Source organism: Ricinus communis, chromosome 8 (genome assembly GCF_019578655.1).
Source record: "Ricinus communis isolate WT05 ecotype wild-type chromosome 8, ASM1957865v1, whole genome shotgun sequence".
Lineage (NCBI taxonomy): Eukaryota > Viridiplantae > Streptophyta > Magnoliopsida > Malpighiales > Euphorbiaceae > Ricinus > Ricinus communis.
The window spans coordinates 16,049,355-16,074,720 of record NC_063263.1 but is presented as its reverse complement, the minus strand read 5'-3'; the positions used below and the strand labels follow the sequence as shown (position 1 = coordinate 16,074,720).

The 25,366-nt window shown below is 32.2% G+C and overlaps 3 protein-coding genes across 8 annotated transcripts; all 3 read right to left on the bottom strand.

The window, feature by feature from the left end:
* Positions 1 to 554: 554 nt before the first annotated feature.
* Positions 555 to 4,935, bottom strand: LOC8266269 (GATA transcription factor 11). 3 transcript variants are annotated; one of them, XM_025159238.2, is made up of 4 exons: positions 4,401 to 4,935; positions 3,271 to 3,364; positions 2,949 to 3,116; positions 555 to 1,655 (listed from the first exon to the last, which is right to left on the bottom strand). In XM_025159238.2, exons 2-4 carry the CDS (start codon positions 3,298 to 3,300, stop codon positions 924 to 926), a joined length of 930 nt encoding a protein of 309 aa, XP_025015006.1. In that variant the 5' UTR covers positions 3,301 to 3,364; positions 4,401 to 4,935; the 3' UTR covers positions 555 to 923. The 3 variants fall into 3 exon arrangements, with proteins under 3 accessions (XP_025015006.1, XP_015581321.1, XP_002529940.1); XM_015725835.3 differs by lacking the exon at positions 3,271 to 3,364 and having other exon boundaries at positions 2,949 to 3,197; positions 4,396 to 4,933; XM_002529894.4 differs by lacking the exon at positions 3,271 to 3,364 and having other exon boundaries at positions 2,949 to 3,197; positions 4,401 to 4,930.
* A 1,904-nt stretch (positions 4,936 to 6,839) lies between these two features.
* LOC8266268 (protein-tyrosine sulfotransferase) lies at positions 6,840 to 12,356 on the bottom strand. 3 transcript variants are annotated; one of them, XM_015725833.3, is made up of 14 exons: positions 11,703 to 12,356; positions 11,544 to 11,580; positions 11,278 to 11,355; positions 11,019 to 11,184; positions 10,849 to 10,920; positions 10,069 to 10,357; positions 9,478 to 9,618; positions 9,278 to 9,382; positions 9,019 to 9,166; positions 8,878 to 8,924; positions 8,716 to 8,784; positions 8,505 to 8,624; positions 7,625 to 7,759; positions 6,840 to 7,278 (listed from the first exon to the last, which is right to left on the bottom strand). In XM_015725833.3, the coding sequence occupies exons 1-14, from the start codon at positions 11,703 to 11,705 to the stop codon at positions 7,135 to 7,137; spliced, it is 1,554 nt and encodes a 517-aa protein (XP_015581319.1). In that variant the 5' UTR covers positions 11,706 to 12,356; the 3' UTR covers positions 6,840 to 7,134. The 3 variants fall into 3 exon arrangements, with proteins under 3 accessions (XP_015581319.1, XP_015581320.1, XP_048233745.1); XM_015725834.3 differs by lacking the exon at positions 11,544 to 11,580 and having other exon boundaries at positions 11,703 to 12,355; XM_048377788.1 differs by lacking the exon at positions 11,544 to 11,580 and having other exon boundaries at positions 11,019 to 11,180; positions 11,703 to 12,354.
* Positions 12,357 to 12,860: 504 nt separating this feature from the next.
* On the bottom strand, positions 12,861 to 20,789 carry LOC8266267 (protein ENHANCED DISEASE RESISTANCE 2-like). 2 transcript variants are annotated; one of them, XM_048377786.1, is made up of 21 exons: positions 20,319 to 20,789; positions 18,577 to 18,651; positions 18,415 to 18,468; positions 18,268 to 18,333; positions 18,139 to 18,188; positions 17,733 to 17,860; positions 17,614 to 17,660; positions 17,447 to 17,544; positions 17,025 to 17,120; positions 16,877 to 16,941; positions 16,714 to 16,785; positions 16,303 to 16,449; positions 15,906 to 16,198; positions 15,323 to 15,386; positions 15,021 to 15,196; positions 14,465 to 14,566; positions 14,277 to 14,327; positions 14,037 to 14,180; positions 13,584 to 13,679; positions 13,356 to 13,457; positions 12,861 to 13,164 (listed from the first exon to the last, which is right to left on the bottom strand). In XM_048377786.1, the coding sequence occupies exons 1-21, from the start codon at positions 20,475 to 20,477 to the stop codon at positions 13,072 to 13,074; spliced, it is 2,178 nt and encodes a 725-aa protein (XP_048233743.1). In that variant the 5' UTR covers positions 20,478 to 20,789; the 3' UTR covers positions 12,861 to 13,071. The 2 variants fall into 2 exon arrangements, with proteins under 2 accessions (XP_048233743.1, XP_048233744.1); XM_048377787.1 differs by having other exon boundaries at positions 18,268 to 18,319.
* Positions 20,790 to 25,366: the final 4,577 nt, after the last annotated feature.

Here is a 25,366-nt window from a genome sequence, read left to right as displayed (position 1 = left end):
AAAGGCCATGGATTCTACTCTTTGCCAATGCATGTATGTTGGCATTGGTACAAAAACTGCCTTCTCTGGTTGTTTTATATTAGAACTTTTGAAATGGTTAGGTTATAGTTATTGTTAAACACCAACCCATGCTTAGACCCTAAGAATATTAAATTTGTTGGTTTCCTTCTAAAGTTGCTTCCATGGAAATGACAGGTTTATATCTGGTCAGTTTGTTCAATAATTCTATAATTGAGTATTTTATTATTGATCAATTAAATATAAATCTATAAACATTGATATTATTTTAATTTTAATAATTTATTAATATAATTAAATATTAAATTAGTCAATTATATATATTATTTTATTATTGATTAATTAAATATATTATTTTTATTTATTAAAATTATTTATCTATTTCTAAAATTTAATTAGTGGTATTTGATAATTATAAAATTCAACTATAAAATTTTGACTCATATAAATAATTAAAAATCGCAGCAGCAAATGGATCGAAGAAAGGCAATGGAATTCTGTCTTTATGCTTTAGCTCTCAGGAAAGACGCAGGAAATATAGAAACAAAGGTCTGAAAATAAGGAGAGAAGTCTACATTTTGAGACCTGATACTGCCATTTCAGCTACCTTTGCAAACAAGCATAGAAACAATTTTTTTTTTTTTTTAGCATCACTAGTGGGCGTACCTCTGAAATTCTACAAATACACTTCTTTGTTTCACTCAGACATTCACTACACTAAACACTTCTTTAACTTCTCGCTGCTTCCAAACATCTAATCATCTAAACATCTAATGGCCTAGTTCTTATTCCATAAATGTACAAAAAGAACAAACCGACTGACAGAATTGAAAACAGAAAATATAGAATCAGACAGCTTCCAGCTACAACACTACTCTCCTAAATATTAATCAAACAAATAGCTATCAAAATGAATATTCCGGCACTGGAAGCCGAGCTGCATCCATTGCAGCCATATTGCCCACGTGCCTAGGATTCTTTCTCATCTCTATGACCTTCCTGTGGGAGTTTGAATGCAATGCTGGAACAAAGGTAGGACTAGCAGCAGGGCGGTACTCCGGAAAGAGACGGCCAGACCTATAACGAACTCCACAAGCATTGCAAAGTGTTTTTGGCCCCATTGGCCCCTCTCTCCACTGTGGAGTTTTGGTCACTTCACAATGTGTGCATTTTCTGATTTCACCTGGAACTTCTGAGGAGGGTTTCTTCTTTTCTACAGTACAAGATAGCATCATCAGATCCTTTTTCTTCTGTATTTTCTTGGCAAGGTTCAACATTTTCTCATCAGGATTGGATTCTGATTCTGATTCTGATTCTGATTCTGATTCTGATTCAGAACCGCCCAAAGGATTATTTTTTGGAGCATAAGATGTGGATAGGAAAGGAAATGTGCACCTCCGCCGACGCGGGCACTTGCTTCGAGGGCGCTTCACTGGCTTTGCAAATTTGGGGTGATAGACTGTTGAATTTTCAGCTGAGGAAGAGCTGCTGCTGCTTTCAAGGACTGAAACCGGACTGGAGGTCCAGAACAGGTGTGAATACTTGCCCTCTGAAGGGTCATAGTTGAGGGGAATGTTTCTGCTGGAGGGTGCCTCAGCAGCTCTCAGCCATGGTTTAGGCTGAGAAGATTCATCACACTGAGCATCAAGGAAAAGGTCAATTAAGCTAGATACTGATAGACAAGATAAATATATTGTAGTTGTCTAGAGAATATTAATAAGAATATTATTTTCTCACTGCTCCGTGCAACAACAAAACATGAATGAAGTTTTAACAACTAAAAAGCCTACATTATCATTTCTAACTTTTGGAACATGGAAGGAAAATAAAGTAGAGGTTTAACAATTAAAGCGTATTTGATATAATAAGCACTGAAACTGAAATCGGATCCCACTTAACTAGAATAAATTGTCTATTAAGTACAAATTAATGCTAAGTTGACATATATTACATATATAAACAGTGAATTGATCAGAATAATTTAGAAAGTAACTGAAGAATATTTGATAAAGCAGGCTTAAACAAAAGTTTCAATGACTTCCAATCGCCATTTCCATGTGACTGCCTGTGTCTGATAAAAAGGCATAACCTCACATATTCATTTAACAGATAGAACAGAATCTTCTACTGAGATAATAAGTTGGAAAATTTCAACCCAGAAACTGATGATTATTTACATATGACCAAATCAATTGAATGCACAGTTAGCAGCATCATTAACTATAAACTTCACAAAAGTCCCCCCAAAACAATTGTACACAAATTGTGCGCAGATATGACTTTATAACCAAAAGTTTCCGAACTACAGTTAAATAATGTAAAAGTAACTATGTTGATGTTACTGTGCACTTCCAAGCATTCAACTTATAGTACCTAATTTTTTTATAGTTTAAACTCCAGAGCTTAATTTGATCACTTGAGCACTTATTTACTTCAAACACTAAATGATGCATTCACCTTTCACTTTAGGTTAGGTAGTGTCAAAGATTGATCCATTAACATTTTGTTACCGGATTTAAAATTCAAATAATGCACTGTTAGAGAATATATTGAGAAAAAACTGGAAAAAAAAAAAAAAAAACACATTTCCTTGTTGTGACAACCTATTAATCCCTTTCACAAAATGAGAGTAAATAAATAAGTATTTTAATAACATAGTTTCTTTTGAAAACTAAAATGAAAGCAAATAAATATTTTAATAACATAATTTGTTTGAAAACTAAAATGAAAGCCAAAACAGTAGCATGAATGCAGAACAGCCCCTTAATGAAGATCATTTAGTTTCTACCTTTTACTTAAAAGGTCCTCTGAAGCCAATTGAAATACAGGTTCCCATATGATGGGTTATAAGAAGGGCTATAACAAATCTAAAAAATTTAAAGAGAACTTAACAATCAAGTACGAAGCAAATAGAGAAGTACAAATCTCACCGAAACTGAGCTCTTCTCAAGTTTCAAACTGTCTTTACTAATTTGGTCACAAATACCAGAAGTGAAATCTGCCAATATATTAGATGGTGTTGGGAGCTGTTGAAATTGAGACTCCCAATCTTCAATAGCATCATTTGACTCCACATCCTCCGGCGGAAGATCTAAGTACTTTAAGGCATCATCGAAAAAATCATCCGGGACGCCGTTAAAATTGTGTTCAAAAAACCAAGAACCATTCATATTATTACCCTGGGCATCATAAGGTAAAAAGAAGAGCCAAAATAAAAGGAAACTGTTATTCAAAGCCATAATAAAAACTCACCAAAAATTCTCTAAGCACGTTACGGTACATGCATAAATGCAGTCACTACTTTATTGTTTCACTTTTTTCAATACTTCTTAAACGTCGAAGGTAACTGATAAGAGCAGAGAACTCAGGTTCTTCTAGATGTCCAACATGTATCCAATAACACATGTTTTTAAACTGGGTGCGTTATAATACAATATAGTAAAAACAATAATATATATATATATATATATATATAGAGAGAGAGAGAGAGAGAGAGAGAGAACACATACAATCCCAACTCTATATGAATTCTTTTATAAGGTAGACTCATGTATGGAATAAAAAAGCTGAAGTTTAAACAACATATGACCTGGTCTGGCATTAACATTTATTTTTTTATTTTGAAAAATAAATAAATGCACAATAATCCTTTAATCCTTAACGTTAGAGTAATGCCATGTCCAATCTTATACACACGAGCATTTCTTTTAGGATTAACCTTGGTAGCAGTAGTAGTAGTATTTGTACTAATAAAATCTTTGTAATAAAATTCAGAACAAGCAAGCCAGTTTTATAATCGACTCATAAAATACATTTCATTGGTCAGTCACAATAACAACATTAAAAAAAATTGGCTAATTAGAAGACCAACTCTTATTTTAAATATTTTTTAAGAAGGAAAGTAACAATAGCTAAAGAAAGAACATCATTTTCAAACCAGATACGCAGTCGTTTTCTTTACAGTTATAACTTCGACTTTTAACAAATAAACAAGCAGCAGCGAAAAAAAAAGTTAAGAATGTTAAGTTATTCTATTAGCAATAAAAATAATAAAATAAATTCTTAAAAGCTTGTTTGTTTCAGGAGAAAATGCAAGCAGGAAAAACCAAAAAAACTATATAAAAAAAAAAAAAAAAAAACTCGGCTTCCATTTCAACTATTACACTAAACAAAACCTCAGTGCGTGCTGATATATTTTTTTTTACAATCATTTCTTAATTTTCACAACAGGAATGCTACTAAACACATTAGCCATAATTTTCTAAGCGATTCTCCAAACTAAACAGAAAAAGGAAAGCAGAAATGGGAAACAATGCAAAATTAAACTAAACAAAAAAAGAAAAAAGAAGAGAAACAGAAAATAAGCATGTAACTGACCAAACCTTAAGAGAAGAAGCAGCCGTGTAGGCGACAAGATATCAAGCCATTTCAATGTAAGTTAAACAGCAGCAGCACAGCATTCAAAACCCTAGGGAGCAGAGATGATAAAAGAAAACAGAGCTTCTACCATAACAGAGAACTCATAAAACGCTGACGTTTTTTAGCACATTGTAAAAAAGCATTTCTGTTGATTTTGCAGTGAGAGATAGAAAGATAGATAGAGAGAGAGAAAGAGAGTGAGAAGATAATAAGCAGTGAAATATGAGATTCCTTTTGAATTGAATCTCCATTGTCTGAGATTGGGTTTTAGGTTTGAGGAGGGGCAAAGATAGGGTGAGGTCAGGTTCATCAAGCTTGACATGGAGTTTCGTTTTTATCATTGTTCATCTGGCTTACTTTTTGGGAAAGATGTTTACATAAATGGTAACCTGTTTTTTTTTTTTTTTTTTTATTATATTTTGGTGAATAATTAGTGAAAACACTTGGAAGTATAAACCCATTGAATAGGATTACTTACTACTGCAAAACCGTGTGTGCAATTATTATTATTTTATCATTTGTTTGGATCTTTTTTTTTTCCTCAATCCTATTAGAATTTTAATAAAAAGATAATTATTTATTTAATTCAACTAATAACAAATTAATTCATTCTTATAATTTGTAAATTTTTTTTGATATTTGTATTATTAAATTATTATAATAATAATGTATTATTTCTTTGTTTAATTATAAGTATAATTAGTTTGAAGATTTAGATCCGGGTCAACAACACATATAAGTTGAATGCATAGGAGATCATGTGAATGAATTGTATTTTTTAATTTAATTTTGAATTAGGAATGTGGAGATATGAAAGAAAAACATGATCAAAAGGAACGTGAGAAATCAAGTGGCGGTGGGTGGAGAGGTGTATGAAAATAAAATGTATGGGGTAAAGTATGGCAAGATTTGAGAGGGCACCGACGATTATTATTAGACCGCTGTCATCAATTGTTTCTCTTGCTGTTGAAAATTGGACCCACCAATCAATCCCCAGGGTCCAAGATTTAAGCATTATGGTATCATATTTTTTATTTTCGGGTTTTGGCAAGTAAATTGAGCCCTTTTCTGCCGAAAAGGAAGTACATCCAACCGGATATGTCATGTGCCTTCACATGGAAACCAGCGTTCCTAACCAATTTTATACGCACTAATTTTGGGAATATTAGATCTACCCCCTCACTACATCTCTCATTTCCTTTTTCTTTCTAATCTACTTTCCAATTTTTACCAGGAAACTAATTTATAGTAAGTACACTATAAAAAATTTAAATAATCGATCGATTAATCTTGTATAATGTTAATTAATCTAAAACTGAATACTTATTTTATAGGATGTACAATAAATAACTTATCAATTAGAATTGAATTTATATATATTTCATTTATCATTACCGCCGTTAGAGCCTTTTTAGTTTAAGTTCATTAATGAGTATATACCATGTACACTAGTGAGAGGCTAGATTTTTGTATATGAGGCCTATATTTTGGTAAGATTTAGAGTAATATTGAAAGTTCTATTCATCAATGCCATAAGAACATTCTGGACCGTGTTTTTAAAGCTTCATTAAAGAGTATATATAAGAATGATAAATTTGATATTTAAAAAAAAATACAATTGATTCAATATCATATAACACCAGTATCATAGATATTTCGTACTATTAAATTTAATTATAATCATTGAATAAAAGACTTACTAATAGAATAATAGATTATTCTTTTAACCAATTACAGGCAACGTAGGTGAAAAATTCCACAATACTTGTGTTTTATTCTACCTATTATACAAGTTTTTTTAAAAAAAAAAAATAAAACATCAACTTTATTTTTTATTAAAGATAAAAATTTAATGAGACTGAATAATGATTCTTAAGAAAGTATGTGCAAGCTTTCAAGTTTAATCAGAATAATTTCTTTACAGTTTACATTTTGTGGGTAGGGTCATTTTCCTATTGACAAATTGGAGGGAAATTACTATGAAGTTCAAAATGACAAGAGAAAAAACATTCACCAACTCTTATATCAAAGTTAGGTGTCATTCCTTCCATTCTAAATTCTGATATTTCATTTTCATTTAATTCAGTTGTCTATGTTACAGCACACTCTGCCTTGTAACAATGAGTGCGTTGCGGTTGTCATCTAAAACAAAAGGTTGTTGCTATGTTGCCATCTTCGAAACTTAAGATTTCAGAATGTTCCTTCCCTGCCTGCAGTCACTGGAGAAGATTTCTCACTGATGAAGATATCACAACAGACACACAAAAGTCACAGCACATGACTGATGAATCGACATGTTCACTATTTGCCACTTTGGATCTATTACTGATTCACTCGCCAAACTATAATAAACTAATGATTTCTGATTGGCAAAGAAAATATTGGCATGTGGAAGCCAACCAAAACTTGAATGCCAGATAGAATATGAAAAATACTTCAATATTAGACATTACATAAACAGACCGTGCAACCTTAAATCTTATCAGGAATGAGATCCCTGCCAAGAAATGAACTGGTTCGTCACCAAGCTCTAAGCAACTTGAGCATAGGCATCCACCAGAAATGGAATCAAACTCATCCCTACTTTCCTATCCACTATAGAACTTTTCTCTGCACGTGATTCCCCCCTATAACCTGTAAAATTTTCATATATTTTTCTTCTTCTTTTCAATTCTAAATCTTTTTGATAAGAAGAATTCATATCTTAACTTTTGATGTTCTTCTTCTTGCAGTTACAAATAGAGCAAGGAGTGCAAAGAGTAAAACAGCGGAAACGGCCAATGAAATGATTTTCCATAATGCAGTGACACCTGAACTGTTGAATATGCCCTCCAATCCTTCCTGCAGTTTAGCATATCAGGTTATGACATTAGGCATAAAAGTGCAACTTGCTAAAATCAATCAATATGGTGGGCCAAAATAGCTAAACTAGTGTCCCTCCCTTATTTTCTCACTTTGCAAGAAATTAAACAGGACCAGAACAAGAAACCAAGAACATAAAACAAGTCTACATAGTTGATTGAATCTATAGTTTCAGGACAACTGCAAGAGATTCTCAACTTTCTTATACACTTGCTATAGTGGTATATCATATAATTTTATTAGCTAATGCAAGCACTAGTAGATAGGCATGAGTGCTGAAGGAAACAAATAGGGTTAATCATGCCCTCGCCAGATTGACACTTACTCTGCTGGTCAACTTCTGTACTGTATGTTTGTGTTGCTTTGCAAAAATGTCCTTAGCATATTTATAAAGCTCCAAATCCAGGTTGTTAAGCGATCTTATCTGCTCAAGAATCATCTCAGGAACACGGCGTCGATCCTGCGAAATTTCACACAGAAAGTTAGCAACTCAGAGAAGGAATCACACCATTATCAAAATCATACACCCAACATCAAAAAGGTAAGTCTGCAAGCATTTCACCAAGTGCAAGGGAAGGTGTTAACCACCTGCATCCCAACACATGACATGAGCCTCAAACCAAAGAGCATTGCTTCATTATGCTTTACATCAAACTAAGAGTTTTGAAACTAAATAAGTATACCAAAATAATATACAACCTGATAAAGAACTTGTAGCTCATTGATAAGAAAAGTACAGTTTCAATGTTAGGAATATAACCAAACAAAAAAAAAAACAGCACAAATACTAAATAGCTTCAGGACCAGTGCTGATAAAACCTGAGTATGCAACAATAAAATAGTACATGTAGTTTGAAAGGAATGCCAAATAGCAGTCCTGAAGAAGATTCAGAAGAATAATGAAAAGAGATGCAAATTTCTGCTGTAGTGTGATCTGCTGTTCCCTCAGATCATTTTAACAACATGATCAAACATTTTTCTTGATCAACAAATCCATGAAGAAACATGGAACAAAAAATTCAAAGCTTATACTTAATTACCTAAGAACAAATCCATGAAGAATCATGTAACAAATCCAAAGCTTATGGATGCTTAATTGCGAATCAAATTGCCATGCATTTAAGAACTAATTCGCATAATTATATAAAATAGGAAAAGAAATGTGGAGAACAAGAATGGTTGAAACAAACACTACAGAGGTATACCTCCTTAGAAAAGTTTGCTGGAGCTATTCTCTTTAAAGAAGACGTCCGACGGCGTGCCTGGGTCTTCCGTAAATTGGAAATGCAATCTTCATAAGCATCCATTAGTTTCTTTACAGTCATCTAAACATAGAGTATAAGAGGAATCAAGTAAAGCACTTTCTTAATTGAAGAGAAGAAACCATCAGTTATATCCATATTCAAAATGCCTTACATTATCTTTCTTCCCATCCAGATTTTCCACAGAAGAAATTTCACTTGGCTTTTGGTCAGGATTGGTAATCTGGTCCAGGAATGCAGTAAGATCACACCTTACTGTAGCTAGTATCAAGTTACCAAGTCTTATGCCAGATGTAAAGGGTTAAATATCACTCACCTGATTATCATCACTGGGCTCAGAATCTGAAACTGAGGAGGTCTGCTCTGTACCATAAGTTGAAAATGAATTTGACTGGGAATTGAATAAGTAACTACAGCATTTATTTACAGATAGAAACAGGATCCATGCCACACTAACCTGATTTACTATCAGCTGCAGTATCCATGGAAGAGTTCAATGTTAATGCTTGGGAAATCACCTGTGCACCAACCACATGTGCAAACATAGTTGCAGATTCTCTGTGGTCCTCAGTGAGACCAACATATAACATCTCATCCAACCTCTTCTGCAAGATTTACAAGCATCTAACATGAAAACAACCATGAGGGAAAAAAAATCAGAGAAACACTATTATGATAGTGTGTTGCTAGAAACATGGAAAACCTATCATATTTACCTTTGCAACTTGCAGAACAAGTTCACCAAGAATCTCATATTTCTGTACACAATGGCGCACTTCATGTGATTCCGCAGAATAAGAATTGTTTGTCAACCCTGCAACCTATTCAATGAAGCAGTTACAAGAAAAATAGAGTGATGAAAGTAGATATAAGGAAAACAGAAGTGTTATGCATTGTGATTAAACTACGCAAACACCTGAAATGTCGCTCCATTGTGGACAATATCACGAGCAATAGGGTCAGTGATATATTCACGTAATGGCATAACAATTTCCTCCATGTTGTATGGATCTTTGCTCTTCACGTGATTTATGCCCTTAAGTTTCCTAGCATCCCTCTGTTCACAGGAGCTAAGATATATAAATATGAAATGGATCACAAGGAACAATGGTCTAGTCATACATAATTGAACTGTCACATTATAGCAGTCTACTTACTCACTGTCCTCTTATATTGTAATGCAGAATATAGAATTGTAGGTTTGTGGAAACAGAGAGAGAATGAGAGATCGGATATAAGAAAAATGGAGAAGAAAGTACCTCCTTTAAAATAATCAAAACATCATTAGGTTTTCTCTCTATCTATTTTTCCCAAAGAAACTAAGAAGTTCAAGTAGCTTTCAAAATTAGGCATTCATGGCAAGAGAATATGTTTAAAAGATCATGAGCAAATTAATGAAGGGAGATCATTTAGCAAACAAGTGTACACAAAACTAAGAGAAAAGAGACAAGAAAGAGAGAGAGAGAGACAGAGAGAGACACAGAGGCAGATTGTAAGATAGACATACCCTAGCAAATAGGTCTTCCCTCATCCATGGAACCAAATACTTCCACGGCCATATGTCAAGTGTACTAACTCCACCATTCCTAGGTCGCAACCGGCTGGCCATTTGTGTGGCAGAAGTTAAGTTAGGATGCACCAAAAACCTAGCTCCCACTTCAATTGAAAATTCATAAGTACTAAATATGCGGTCAACTGGATTCCTAAGTATGGTGACCACCGAAGTTTTCTCCTTGGGAAGTTTGGACATCATGCTATAGTCATCATGAGTAACTAACAATCTGCACTTCTGTTTGCTGCACAAGTTCCAAACATGCATAAGTAAAGATGCTATACAAAAGCAGCAGTGATAGAGTAATATGCAAATTTAAGAAGGCAGAAGAAGCGTTTCTTCATCCTTCTCTTCAAATGGAATCACAAAAATTTGTATACTCTCCCCTCCCATCCCCTCCCCCTTGTAAAATTATGCAAGAAAATTATTATTAGATTAGAATCAGGTCTAGTTTTGGTCTAGTTTTGATACTTTAGTAGAGATTCCCTACACGCAAATCCTTGTGATACTGTTCCCACACTTGAGGACTGTGAATTCCTTCACAACAAGAGAAAAGAGATTTCTGGAAACACTTCAAAAAGGCATTCAACCAGATTTAACATCCATATCCTACATTGTAGAACAAAAGAAATAATATCCACGGAATTGGAAAATAATGTTGGTTCAGATATGGTAGAATCCGTTATTCCATAAGCATTAAGCCAAAATGAATATGAACAAATAGACCAATAATACCTTGGATCAAAACGTAGTTTATCATATGAACGTGGACACTCCTGAGAATTAGAGTACAACTTTCTCAAGAAACTGCAGTGTATAACATGTAGCAGAACGCAGAAGTTAACATGGTTGCATGTAGGAAGCACTTAGGACTATATTCAGGTGATTGTGGTGTTCCAATTTACCAGTGAAAGTATGTCCGGCCTCCAGTTCTTGGAACATGAAGGAAAAACAACAAATCTCGAAGCATATGCTTGTCCTCTTTAACTTCTTGTTCGAGAGAAGCAACAGCCCACTTTTTAACAGTTTTTTCACATTGGCTAAAATCATTTTTGATGGGAGATGCACTTGCTAATACAAAAAGAAGATAGTATCAATCAAAGTTTCTCAGTAATATGCAGTCTAGATAAAATTTGATCTGGAAATGGAACCTGCAATACATACCCAATCCAAGAACTAGCATCAAAACCACAACAAACCTCAAAGTAGTATCCATCCCCTTAATAATTCCTACTCCAACAACTGTCAAAGCATACAATAACAACCATGAACAACGCAATTACCAATAGAACAACATGAAAAGTAAATTACATATTAAACCACAAACTAAAACCATTTTCATACTAAATTACTAATAGCCAAATCAATCATGTTAAATTTCTTATATTGAAAATTTTCAAATTAATAATTAGCACAAACAAAGAGATTACCAAAATTGAAGCAAAAAACCACAGACAACCGAAAACCCTAACCAGAACAAAGAAAGGAGACTTAAAAGCATGTATTAAGAGACAAAACAGAGACTTTCCTTTTTTTTTTTTAAAAAAAAAAAAAAAAGAAGAAGAGGAACAAGAATTAGTGGGTTATACCATGCATCGAGTAAAGCGATCTCGTGCTCATAAATTTCGTCGAAGGCAGCGTTTGGTCCCACAACAAAACCGGAATTACTGTTTCCCAGATATCTTTACTCAAATTAAATTTCTCGCCAGCCAAACAGCTACAACTACTACTGCTACAACTACTACTGCTACTGACTTTCCAGGAAAATTAAGAACTTTCTGCCGCTGACTTTTGATTTTATATATAGTATTTGCTGAATCTGTGCTGCTGCTGTGTGCGTTTCCGCAGCTGATGAATCAGAAACGACAACACAGATTCAGATGACAACTTTTTGTTCCCGAGAGAATATAATAATTATTAATGATCATCTGCAAATTGGAGAGCTATTCATATTTAAGCTGTTAATAATAGTACAGCAACAAAATAGTTAATCAGAAATGTTTATCCATTTACTGAAAAAAAAATAGCCAAATTCCATTTTCTTCCTATAACTATAAGCACCCAATTTCATTTTGCTGTATAACAGAATGCATATTCAACTTCAACAATACATTTCCAGAACAAGTATTGCTTGTGAAAAATAAATTAAAAATCTAAACACATCGTTTTGATGCCGGTTTTAGCAATTTTTGAGCTGTTGGTGGTGCCTTGAAATATTGGGCAGTGTGTGGATTCTGGAATATTGAGATGTGTTTTTTTATTTATTTTTAAAACAAGTAAAAAACCCTTCCACTTCAAGTGGGTGGAGCCCGCCCAACTCCATAGTATTTGTCTTGGTTGGTGGGCCCTCTCTGCCCCCACCGTATTCTTTTTCCATTTGCTACTGACTTGCCAAATTCAAAGGCATTGGTCAATTAATAATTTCTCAAAAACATTATTAAATAAATACTATATGATGATGCTTGGACCGTCGCTTACCAAAATTAAAAAGGCGTGGTGTTGGAGTGTTTTTTTTTTAATACGGTTTTGGTCATATTCTTCATAATAAAAGAAATCTATCATGCAATTAGCTTTCTTCGAGATTTAAAAACACACTACTAAATCAAAGATTAATATAATTTCTATACCATGAAATAATAATTCAAATTTATTGAAATGTATGGCAAATGGTCGCTGTGGAAAATGAAAATATTTTACCAAATTAGACTGGGCTAATTTCTTTCTGTTTGACAGAAACTCAGAGTAAGTGAAGAATGAGCTCTAACTTAAAAAAGCAGATCTTTTTACAAAGATTGGCTGTAAACCTCCAATCCAATTATATTTACAGCATAACAGATTGAAGCCAATATCAATCTCATTGAATAAAAGAATGATATTTTGAAGTTAATTTCCCCCCCAAGGCAAATGCTTCTTGAGCCCCCTTTTTTTGTAGAGGAAGTAAACATGATACAGATATAATCATGAATCCAGTAAAACTGCTTTGGAGGCATCCAGATGGTTAAGCCTGCAGGTTCCGAGAAGATACTCTGGCAGCTCCTCTGGCGTGTTTGCCTGCATGAGAAACAATTGCTACTTAAAGAGTAATAGGCATGGTAAGATCACAGAAAATGGATTGCATTGTATAAGAGGGCTTTCGACATCGATCAGATAATATATTGTTTCTTGTTTCATGATTGAAATCTGAAAGCTTTTTACCATTTCAACATTGTGTTTTTATTTTGAGAATATATAGTCCTTTTTACCTGAATCAAAAATGCCATTTCAATAACCAAATTGCTGAGGTAACCAAGCACGAGACTGACCACGCCCCTTGCAACGGTTGATGACCCAATATCAACTCCAAGCTGAAAAGGGCATTCAAATTCATTATTGACATCACTTCTTTCTAACAAAAACAGACAGTCCCTTTCTGACACTTCCGGTGATTAGCACTTCATAAATCGTGAAGTTAGCTGTTCTTGTAACTTTACCTCAAGGTAGTTCTCCCCACGGAAATAATTAATTTCCAGTGCTTGGCCAATCAGGCATGCTTTCTTTCCCACACTTTGCTTAACTATCCATGAACCCTGAGAAATGTAACTTGATATGAGCAGTGTCTTATGGAAATACACAGAAGAACACAACTGTGTGTTACACTTTCTTCAAAGGTTGCAGCTCATAATCAGGATCATAATTTACACATTTTCACAAATAAAATTTCAATTGAAGTGGACTACAAATCATGCAACCAGGTGAGAAGGGATAAACCCAATTTAGTTTTTGTCAGAACAGCTAAATTTCTACAGTATATGTGATTGTGCAAATGGCTAATTTACGAGTGTTCCTTTTAACAATGAAGGCCCTGCTCAACAATAAAGCCATCCCTGTTTGCAGGTAAAAAAATCTATATCCACTCTACTGCAATGATCAGTAGCTGTACTAACCTTAGATATGTAAGGTATGAGCTTAAACCTTGAATTTCTAAATGCATCATCCCCCTTGACAAATCTCTCTAACAAGGGTGCATCTTCCAGAGGCGTAGTCATCATATAGTATAGAGCAAGGCTATATGTAGTTGAGCCTGGGACCTGTTTTCAATAACTTAAATTTTCTAAATGACCAACAACAGACATGAACAGTCATTTGGATCAAGACCTGGCTAATTATAAGAAGATCACACTCACTTGTATGTTTATAATGAAAAAGAACTCTGGCCCACCCTGTGCAGCATATTTCTGCAACAAAAAAAAAAAAAGAAACAAAGTTTCAGTTACAAATATCATGTCAGAGATTGCTATGGGAATTGCTGAACTTCATAATATCAGTGACTACTAAAACTTCAGAACTAATTGCACGGAAAGAACAAGATTACCTGAACAATGCTACCTGGACGGCCAGCAAGATCATCTTCTCTCTTGTTAGATCTAAGCCAGTCCGCTGCAACCATTTGCATCAATGTTCCTTTTGCCTTAAACTGAAAGAAAATAAGAGCAAAGCATAGCAATTTGATAAGAATGCATATCCTCCATCTGTGAAGGAAGCTTGGAGACAATTGGCTGAAACCAAAACAGGGGCACCCTGTTTTAAGAAATCAAACAGTTGTTGTGCTGTATGATCTTTAATTAATTAGTCCCCCAACTTATGTTATAAAGAAGTGAGAATCCGATAATTACTGGCCGTGGAGAGGAAATTTAAACATGATGATTTAGTGGTAAATGACATGTGTACACAAGCAAGCAAAGAACGGAAGAATACATATGAACCCATGAGTGCAGATAAGCAATATCAGACAACTAAAAAGATCAAAATCAAAATAAGGTTCATTTTAGCACAAGTACTAACAAATTTGCTGCTTATTCAATAAGTAGCCAAAACTGACATGTTTGGCTAAGATTTCAGCTTTATGATCATTAAACTATGATTTATACCTTCTTCTGGTCTTCAAGATAATTCTCTCCACGGATTAAAAAGGTAGAAGGATCAGCTGCTGTCCAACTAGAAAGCATACTGCAAGTTGGGTCTTTTGGAAGAGTAGTTCCATAGCAGCACGAAATACTGTCTTCCCTTGCCATCTCTTGCAAGTCAACATAACCCCTCTTTTGAACTGTACATGAGATCTAAACATCATTCAATTGCACAAGACAGTAAATCAGGCAACCCCATCTGACAGACACAATTATGATTTACCATCACTTGCTTAAATTCAATTGATCAATCACACCAACTTTACCCGCAAGATCATGCAATTTCTTCACAAAACCAGCAGCAGTACATAACTTGGGTTGCCTCATATCCTGCAGCTCCCAGTCAAGAGAAAAGTCAGAAACGAGACGACCAACATTTGAAAATAAATCACAGCTCACAGACTGACACTAGCTACTGAAACAAGAATGGAAAAATTAAAAAATGGTGATTGGTAAAAGCAGCTAGTGCACGTTTTGAAAGATAAATCCATCAAGCTACCCTGCTTGAACCAAAAGCAGTGGCTGTGGCAGTTATGCAGACGATTAGATCAGTTACCAAGTCCAGCCAGGATAAATCTCTCAAACAAATAAAGGCCTTAGATATGCACCGCAAGGTTACACTAGCTAAAAGCACACCTGTAAAGATGTGAAGGCCCAGGACAACTAGAGGAAGAAAATTGCCACTAGTCCTCAGCAAGCCTTCTTCCTAATTTTACAACATAATGCAAAACTAGTTCTATGTATGAGCATACATGTACTTAGAAAGATATAGATCAATGCTGTGAAGTCCCTCAACTACCAATTCTAAGATCCCCTCGTATGAATGAAAATAGAAGGAATTAATAAAACCTGAGAGTATGTTTCAGGGCCGAAGTCATAGCTCCAGCCGCTATCAGATTGTTCATGATCCGAGGGTTCTGGAACATCAAAAAACTCATCAGCAGCATCATTCAGGCCTCCAAGGCTGGCATGTTCTGAAGGTGCTTTATCTACTTCCTCGCTTAAATATTCTTTAGTTTTCCCATCACCAACCTTCCTATCCTCTTCACTCTGATGCAACTTAATATTTCTTGTCAACTCTCCTGATGAAAATTCAGAGGAAGGACAAGTTCCCAGTTTTGCTCTGAACAACTCTCGTAATGCTGCAAATACAACACAGCTCCGTTTTACTCAAATGGCAAAACATCATATACATAAAAAGGAAAAGAAAACGATATATTTATCTTTATCAACAGTTAAAGATTACCCGCAACTCTGCCAAGCATTCGGATGGTAATAGATCGAGCTGATGAAGTTCGTAGATATGATTTCCAGAATTTCCAGTCAATAGCAAGCATGTGCTTTACTACAGATCGTTTCCCTTGATTTACAGGAGAGATGACATATCCTCCACCTGAAAGAGAACACAATATGTTATCATCCAACTAATTTTGACTCTTGAGGCAAGCCAACCAACAGGATCATGTGGGAGTTCAGAATTTCGGAATATTATGAGTACAGGATTAACAAGATAAATACACTAGAGAAATCAAGATGCTACACACAATTAATACACATCAGTCCTACATTATCTATCTACATCAGGTAATACAGGATATAAAATCTTCAAAAGCTCTAGGAAATTCATTCACTTCCAAATGTTTAAAGCATACATTACTTTTAAGGCAAGCACGAACATAGCCTTTCTGGGGAGGACACTTCTTGTGAAACACAGAATGGTAGAGAATAACTGCGAGACAACAAAAATAATCAAGTTATTATAATCCAAAACAGCCTTGTAATAAACATAAATCATGACTATCTGCTACCAGCTTTCTTACCATACGTTCCATCATCTTCCCTTCTCCAGTAACGTCTCAACAAAAGATCTCTTCTTTTCATTCCCCTAAAATTAACGATAGTTACACATTCAGACTCTTAATCCATGGCACTAGGAGACAGAAAACACATTATAGGTATTGATCTGACCAAGGCAACCAATCATTATATAACATCTTGTGAATAATATCGGTATGACCATCAAGGTGCTCAACCACACTACCCTTGTAGAAACAGAAGTCCCATCTGCAAGTCATTTAACAAAGAAAATTTTAGTGAGAAATACAGATAAATAAATAATGCACGTATAAGTCTGCATGAATTTTCCAGAAGAAAGAAAAAAGGAAAAAGAAAAGAAAAGAAGAAAATGAGTTGCTTAATGAATAAAAGCTCAATCACAATTACGAGATAACTGTAATGTGAATGCAGTTTCCAGATATCTTGCATGCAATGCACCCAATAGGAAAGTTCATATTCATTGTAATTCCAGTATTTTAACGACCATATCGACTCATACTCTCATAGAACCACTGAGCAACTAAACATTTCATTCTGAATACTCAAAAACTTACTCTGATCTTGAAGGACCAAGAGACATAAGAGTTTGAAAAATGGCTTCTGAAGTTCCATCAACCACACCCACGGCCATTATTGCAGGATGATCATCCCACTGCCAAGAAAAGTAACCTTTTGATGATGTAATTATGACTAAACCAATATATTATGAAGATACACCTACCTTAACATGAGAATCCCGATCTTTTGCTTCTTTAAAGAGACGTAAACCTACACATATATCCATTTTATTAAGCATGGGACTTATATTGTCAAATAGGAAGCTAAAAACTTCAATGTTACCATTCTGACACCCAAAGATTGTCCAAGGTGAAGGTGCGATAACATCAGTCACTGGATCACTGTGTGTCAATGAGCAAAGAGTCCAGTCTATGGGTTTGCTGTGGCTTACACGACTGGAGCCAATCAACCTGAGAGTACAAGCATATATGGAACTCAGAAAATAAGCACTGTACGAGTCTAGGAAGTGTAAATTGCATGCCCCATAAAATTTAATTATGATATTCCAAACAATTACAAATAGCTACTCCTCAAAACAGAATGCTTTCTGAATTAAAAAAGCATGTCTAGTAATTTTCCGACACAAACATGTTAGACTGGTCAAGATTGTGCGACAGAAAAAGGTGAATAAAAGGGATAAAAGCAAGTGGGCAAAAATATGTAAAAATACTAGATAGTCTTATCATACTTAAAGGACTGCCAACTGCTCTTTGAACAGCCAACGGTATTCTGATCACCCTGCAAATACATATAGGCAATTAGTCCGTCTTCCGCACAGAAGCATGCTGTAGAAATAAAAAATAAAGCAATATGGAACCTTTAAAGCTGCCTCTTGAATAGAATGAATCCATCTTGCTGCTTCTTCAGGACTGCTTGCTCCCAGCTATGATGTTTAGATTTCGTAACTTAAAATAGGAAAAGTTTATATACAAATCAAAATCTTTGTATAGAACAGTCACCTCACCTTAAGTTGATCATTGTGATTAGAAGTATTGTAGAGTGTAAAAATGAAGAAAACCTGCAAATGCGTAAATGACTGTCCTTATAAACAAATTGACAATGCAAAGGGAGTAAAAGAACCCATTATATCATGACACCCAAGGAAAACATAATATTGCTTCCATACTTTTCTGTGAATACTCTCTCTCCCATTGTCAGTGACCCGAATGCAGGAATCTATGATTGCACTTCGAACAGGATCCTGCAGGAAAATTAAAAGAAACCATCAAAATATCATTTGTGAGCCACATGCCAGAATATATTGAAATTTCCAAGACCGATGAGAAAATTTTAAGAAAAGCAACTTTCATATGCAAACAAAGCAAGTCTCTGTCAAACAGACTGGGAAATTTATCATGAAAAAACTTACCCATTCAAATGAAATATAAGCACGAAACTCAACATAACCCAGGTCATTTTGTGCATCTAATCACCTTACTAGGATGGAATATACATGATAATCATCATTGATATTATCACGTTGTGGATACATTTAAACATGCATTAAACAGTTTCCTCAATTAACTAATATATCCATCTACCTTTATTTTCATGCATGTAATAAAAAATGAGAATGAAATATGTAAATAAGCTTAACATTGATATTATCTTGTTATAGAAACATTTTAATGAGTATGTAAATGTTTCAACTTATTCTGCCAATACAGTCCCTATTCAACTTTCCCTGCCACTGCACCCAACTCAAATGCAAATGTTTTCATGTTTTTCGTGTTAAACTTTTGTGTATTTGGATCCCTAAGTCTTCCATTATCTGAGATGCATTTCTAATGAATTTTGTATGTATATTTACAAAAAGGCAAAATTAATTTCACCAGCATAGAGTAGAGGCACTAAATGGTTTAGGATTATCGGTAAACAGAGGAAGATTGAACTGGATGCCATGATATTCACCTAATAGCAGGATATAATATAGACTGAAAAGCTCATGATAATGACCTATAATGCTAAGGCAGAAATATTCCTGACATAAAAAGGTTTATACCGAGATTGGAATATATCGTTCTTCGCATCAATATCGCAGCAGAGCACAAACAGCTATGTTCAAAATAAAAGCATCTCCAATATTTGAGAATGGATAATTGAGTAAATGGCTCATGAAAAGTAAATGACAAGAAAAGGAGGGGAAAGAAAAGAAGAAAAAAAGCAAAAGCTGGCATCAAGAAGCACTTTTACTTTCATTACGGCTGAATTTGAATCAATCAATCTTTTCGCTTGAGAAAGTATGTAGTGTTACAATTGCGGCAATAAGCAAGTTGGTACAGACTGGAAATCGATTTAACGCACTATGAATCTAAGGTGAATTAGTTCTCCATTCTCAAGCACCAAAGAAAATCACACTCATAGACTATAGCTGCTTAAGTTAATGGCCACTACTTCACTATATTTGCAACAGAAATGACAGTAAAAGCATGGTTATAAAATAGTAACAGAGAGAGAGAGAGAACCAGAAAACTCGAAAATATATAATGAACCCAAAAACAAGCAATTCATAAAAGAGAAAACTGCATCCATAATCAAGGAATCTATAACAACCTTATTACAAACAATACCCAAGTCCTCAAAGCAATAAATATTGAGTAGATAATTGAAATTGCAAAAATGAACTAGTTCACAATGTAGTATCCAATTTGTACTCAATAAATAAACCCAGAAACCCAATGATTTATCACATGCTTAAACGGTAAGTTTCCAAACCCAAAATCCATAATATTAAGGAAAAAAAAAAAGAGATCAGATACAAAGAAACCGCAAACATAGAGATAAGCATAAACACATAAAGAAGACGATCTATCAAACAGTGGATATATACATATAAAGATATACAGAGAGAAAGAAGAAGGGTAAAACCTCATGCTTAGAAGAAGGAAGAGACTTAAAGCTCTGAAGAAGATGATTTTCAAGAACAAAGTAACGTTTTCTTGAGTACTGCAACCCAATCCGATTTGAACGTACTAGATATAACCACCCTTCCATTCTTTCTTTTTCTTCACTTGTTAGTATTTCCATCTCCAAATTCACCAAAAGAAGATAAAAACCAATACCCAATTGCTTTTTTCAAGTTAATGCAACTATGTACACATATATATTCAAGAAAATGGGGTGTAACTATATTTTATCTATGTATGATCCTCTGATCCCTCTCCCGTTAAAAGGGGATGCAGAGGAAAATGAAAGAAATGAATCAAAAGGATCAACTCAATTCCACCTATAAATTGGAATTGCAATTGTTAGGTGGGAAATTGAAAAAATAAAAATAAAAATTGAAATAAACTTGTTCGCCTGATTGGCTTGGTTTTGTATTTGTTTTGTTTCTCTCTGTTAAAAGTAACTGAAACAAATTGAATTGGGTGGTGGTGATGTAGAATGAGACAAAGATTGACAGGAGCGAATATTATATCTATTAAATTACCTTTGTGCCCTTCCTTTTCTTTATATTATAGAAATGTGTGCTAAAATTATTAATTAGTGTTTTAATTAATTTTTTAGGATTAAATTAGATTAGATGGGACTACTACTAGGGATAGGGGTAGCTGGGTTGGGTTGGGTTGGAGGGGAGAAATGATTCAAATTATACCACTAATCATTCTAATTGGCTTTATTTGCAAGTTTCCATTTAAAAACTTGTTAAATTTTTTAATTAAAAGTTTGAAGTTTATTTAAAGTTGCCAATGAAGTTGTCATGGTTTTATATAGCTGAACTCCATAATTCTTTTTAAATGATGACATGGAAGTATTACGAGGTTACCTTATTTGATTTTTTTTTTCTTTTTTATTATAATCAATTTTCTTTATTTTATTTTTTATGACATGTCGATTTTTCAAAACCACATGGGAGGAATAGACGTTCTTTTATATTCGTCACAAATAAAAAATTCATTTAATGCGGAAAATAGGACTTCAATCCAAAATTTCTATCTCTCAAAAGCATATATTCCTACCACTAAAAATAAACTTTAAATATATTATATTTAATAATATAAATATTTAAATTGTTAATTTTATAATATAAATTTAAAAGATGTATCTCTCTTAAAAATATTGGTGCTAAAAATTAAATTTTTATATGTTTCGTTAATAATTAAAATATTTTACTTTTAATAAAAAAATATTTAAAACTTAATATTATATTGTTAATTTTATAAAAGATTTAAGGAGTGCACCTTTTATATCAATGTTGGCTCTAAAGGTTCGAATTCAAGTTGTTGAGGAGAAATCAAAGCAAACTCACTCAACCACTTGAACTAGTGATTAGAGTCTTTAAATTATACTTTCATGAAATTATATAATCGTGGTTCATTTTTTCCACAAATGATTATAGAAAATAAAATTAATTTTTATTGTGATTGGACTATAATGAAAAGATAGTCACATATTGCTCGAGTCAACTTTAACTTTATATAACTCACCTAATTTCATGAACAATATAACAACAATGTCATTTGCTGCATAATAATTTAATTATTTTTATTTTTATCATAAATTTTTAATTTTTAATTTTATCAATAAAATATTGACATGTCTTATTTCACTTTTCTAATTATTATTCTTATTATTTACTTTTACTACATGTCAAATTTTTATTATAAAATAATTGAATTGAAATATAACTAAAGTTGAATAGATAAAACCAATAAATTAAAAATTTATAATTAAAATAAAATTAATTATAAATTTCAATAACCACTTGTATCATTCTGATGCTTGTGTTATATGAAAGGTTTGATTAATACTACGCAAAATATATGAAATCAAATATCCATCGTAAGATGTTTACAAATTAGTGCAATTTTTCTACTCTTAACTTGTCTAATTTGACAAAAAAGTTTGGCAAAATCTAAATAATTTTATTTTTATAAATTCAAATCAGACTAGATTTAAATAAAAAAAAATTATATCTTTATAGAGGATTCTGATACCACTCAACTAAATTTTATTGATATATACACCACACCACATAGTTTTTTTTTATCTAGTTATCCAGTTTTCATTTATTTATGTATTTGGATAATCTAATGGTCTAGAGAAAATATTAAACATAAAAAATTCCAAATATATTAAGTGATGGAGACAGTCATTATAGTGGAATAAAGGGTTAGGCATTTGATTCCATTGATATAAAGATAGTGGATTATGGGAATAGTTTTATTTAAAGAAAAAAAAAAAAACAATGGTAAAACTAATGAAGCAGCATCCTTCTCCTTCACCATGTATAGATATTATATATAGATTAAATATCCTTACAATAAATAGATAAATAAATAAATTGTCTCAACTTGATATGTAAAAAAAAAAAAACTATAAATAATTTACTTTTAATATTAAGTGCACACACATTTTCTTTTAATATATATGGTCTAATCTGATAGAAAATTAAGTATATTATGAATAAATATATGCCATGCCAGCAGTATATCAGTAAAAAAGTGATCTATATCAATAAAAAATAAGTCATATTAATACTGTTTCAGTATAGAATTATATGATAATATATTTAATTTTAGTAATAATCAAATCGCATATATATATTAATTGATTAAAAATTAAATTATATATTTAATATTAAAAAATTGTCAAACTAAACAGATATTTATTATTACTTTTTTTCTCAAAAATAAATTAATTGAGGTTGATTATGATTTGGTGTAAAAGGCACTCTATGAAAATTGTCCTTTTTCCTTCTTTTTTTTTCTAAAAGAAAAAAGAAAAGAAAAAGAAAAACTTTAATTTGGTTATGATTAAAAAATTGGAGTTTAATTTGTAACATGCCTGACTCATGGTGTCCTCTTGACTTTTGAGCAAGGATAAGGTCTAAGCTATTACTACCAATCCTTCAATCATAGCAAAGGGGTGTTTTCGGTAAAGAAATTTTATATAATATAAAATAATATTATATATGGTATGCAATTATTACATATTATTAAAAAAATTAACTAAAAAGGCCAAATAGACTCTTGTTTCTTTTCAGGACAGTTGCAGCCTGAGAATTTTAAAATTTATAAATATTTATATTTTTTTAACTTTAATATCTTTTTAATATAATTAAATATTAAATTAATTAATTATATACAGTATTTAATTATTATCAATTAAATATATTATTTTTATTTATTAAATATTTTAATATATTTTATATAAAATTTTAATTTTTATAAATAACTAAAATTATATATGAATATATTAACCCTCTATATTAGTAAAAAAATATAAAATAAATAAATTATTTAAATAATATTAATTTTTATTTATAATTAAAAAATAAATTTATAATGGTTGAATACCACAATCACATTTTAGCAAAATTCTAAAAAGATAATATAAAAATATAAAAATTAAAGTTGAATGATTATATATGTTTGTTGCTTGTGGGAATGTGATAGTTTGCATTTATTAGAGTTGTTTTGTGTTGCAGTTGATCCTACCCCAGGGTTTAACAGGCAGAAAAACACTTCTCTTTTTTTTTTTTTTTCACTTTTCTTGAAGGGAAAGATACAGTTATTGTGAGGGTATTTTAGTCTTTTCATTTTTCAACTGGGGTTCTTCATCTAATGAATGGCTTGACATGCACGATGGACAAATAGAAGAGGCCAACTTGAACCACGGAGCAGATGGATTAATATATTTATTTATAACAATTATAGGATTTTGAGCTTAAATTTCGTTGCTATTATTTATAATATTAATTTATTGATTATAAATTATTTACTGAAATTTATTTGTAACTAAATCTTTTTATGTTTAACATGTTAGATAATAATAGTAAAATTCAATTCAAATAAAATGAATATAATTAAGCTTAAGAAAATTATTTTAGTCTTACTAAACATAATTTACTAATATAAAATTTTTAAATTTTTTATATATTTATTAAAATTTAACTTAATTATAATAAATTATATAAAATCTAATTGGAAAAAATTTAAATGAATTTTTTATTTCAATTAATTACATTAATTTCATATTCACAAATATGAGTTGTATATTCATTTTAATTAAATATATTGCTAATATTTTTATAACTAATATAAAAAAGATAATTACTTTTATTTATAGCCCACGATGAGTCCACAAAAAAAGAAAATAATTTTAGATTTTTAAATTCAATAATAATAATAATAAGTGGAAAAGGCACAATCTTAATTCCTGGAATTGCCAATGCCACAGCAGTTTCTCCTTTCGCCATCAAAATTATTGGACGTTTCTTTCTCCGTATCTATTTCCGCGTCTACTGAAACGCCACCTCATTTTTTTCCTTTTTTTCTAAAGTTCGGTTGTATTAATTTGTATTGCTCCTGTTTTTTTTTTTTTAATTTTGTACTGACTAAACTTCGTATTATTATGGAAACCAAGCTTTTATTATCAAGAAAAACAAGGACAATACCTTAAGGTGGTCCTAACAAATAGTGGATACAATTAAACTTGAGGAAGAGAAGGGTTGTTGACTTGACTTCTACAAGTCTCCTTCTTCTTCTTCTTCTTTACATTACATATTCTAGCCAAATTGATTTGTTTTTCTTGTTTCTATTCATTGATATAGTTTCTTATTATTGCAAAATGAGATTCTGCATTTGGGTAAGTTTTTAATTATTAATGTATCAGTTAACAAAAGAATTAAAGAAGTTTTTATTTAATTGTTAGTTAATGCCTAATAAAGAAAATGATGATTAATTCAACTCCTATAAAATTTAGGACGAATATTTTCATGCTATTACTCTGAAGCACCGTTCTATATGTCATTTACTCTAAGATAAGTTATATCAAATAAAAAAAAAAGAATAAATTTTTAAAATAAACTCTTAAATTTAATATTATTGAAAATAGGTTTCCTAAAAAAGATACACAACTTATTTAGAAACTACAAAAGTAGAAGCCACAAAAATAAGAGATCAAGTGGCCTC

Bases quoted from the DNA above. Each gene is read 5' to 3' on its own strand.
- LOC8266268 (XM_015725833.3), bottom strand. The intron at 10,921-11,018 runs GTAAATTGGAAC...TATACACTGCAG, and splicing joins GGCCGGACATACTTTCACTG to TTTCTTGAGAAAGTTGTACT. The intron at 9,167-9,277 runs GTAAATATGATA...TAAATCTTGCAG, and splicing joins TTGTTCTGCAAGTTGCAAAG to AAGAGGTTGGATGAGATGTT.
- LOC8266267 (XM_048377786.1), bottom strand. From the start codon at position 20,477: ATGGAAATACTAACAAGTGAAGAAAAAGAAAGAATGGAAGGGTGGTTA. The intron at 18,334-18,414 runs GTGAGGTGACTG...TAAACATCATAG, and splicing joins ATCACAATGATCAACTTAAG to CTGGGAGCAAGCAGTCCTGA. The intron at 16,786-16,876 runs GTAAGAAAGCTG...GTTGTCTCGCAG, and splicing joins GGAAGATGATGGAACGTATG to TTATTCTCTACCATTCTGTG.
- LOC8266269 (XM_015725835.3), bottom strand. From the start codon at position 3,188: ATGAATGGTTCTTGGTTTTTTGAACACAATTTTAACGGCGTCCCGGAT. The intron at 1,656-2,948 runs GTGAGATTTGTA...CTTGATGCTCAG, and splicing joins TTGAGAAGAGCTCAGTTTCG to TGTGATGAATCTTCTCAGCC.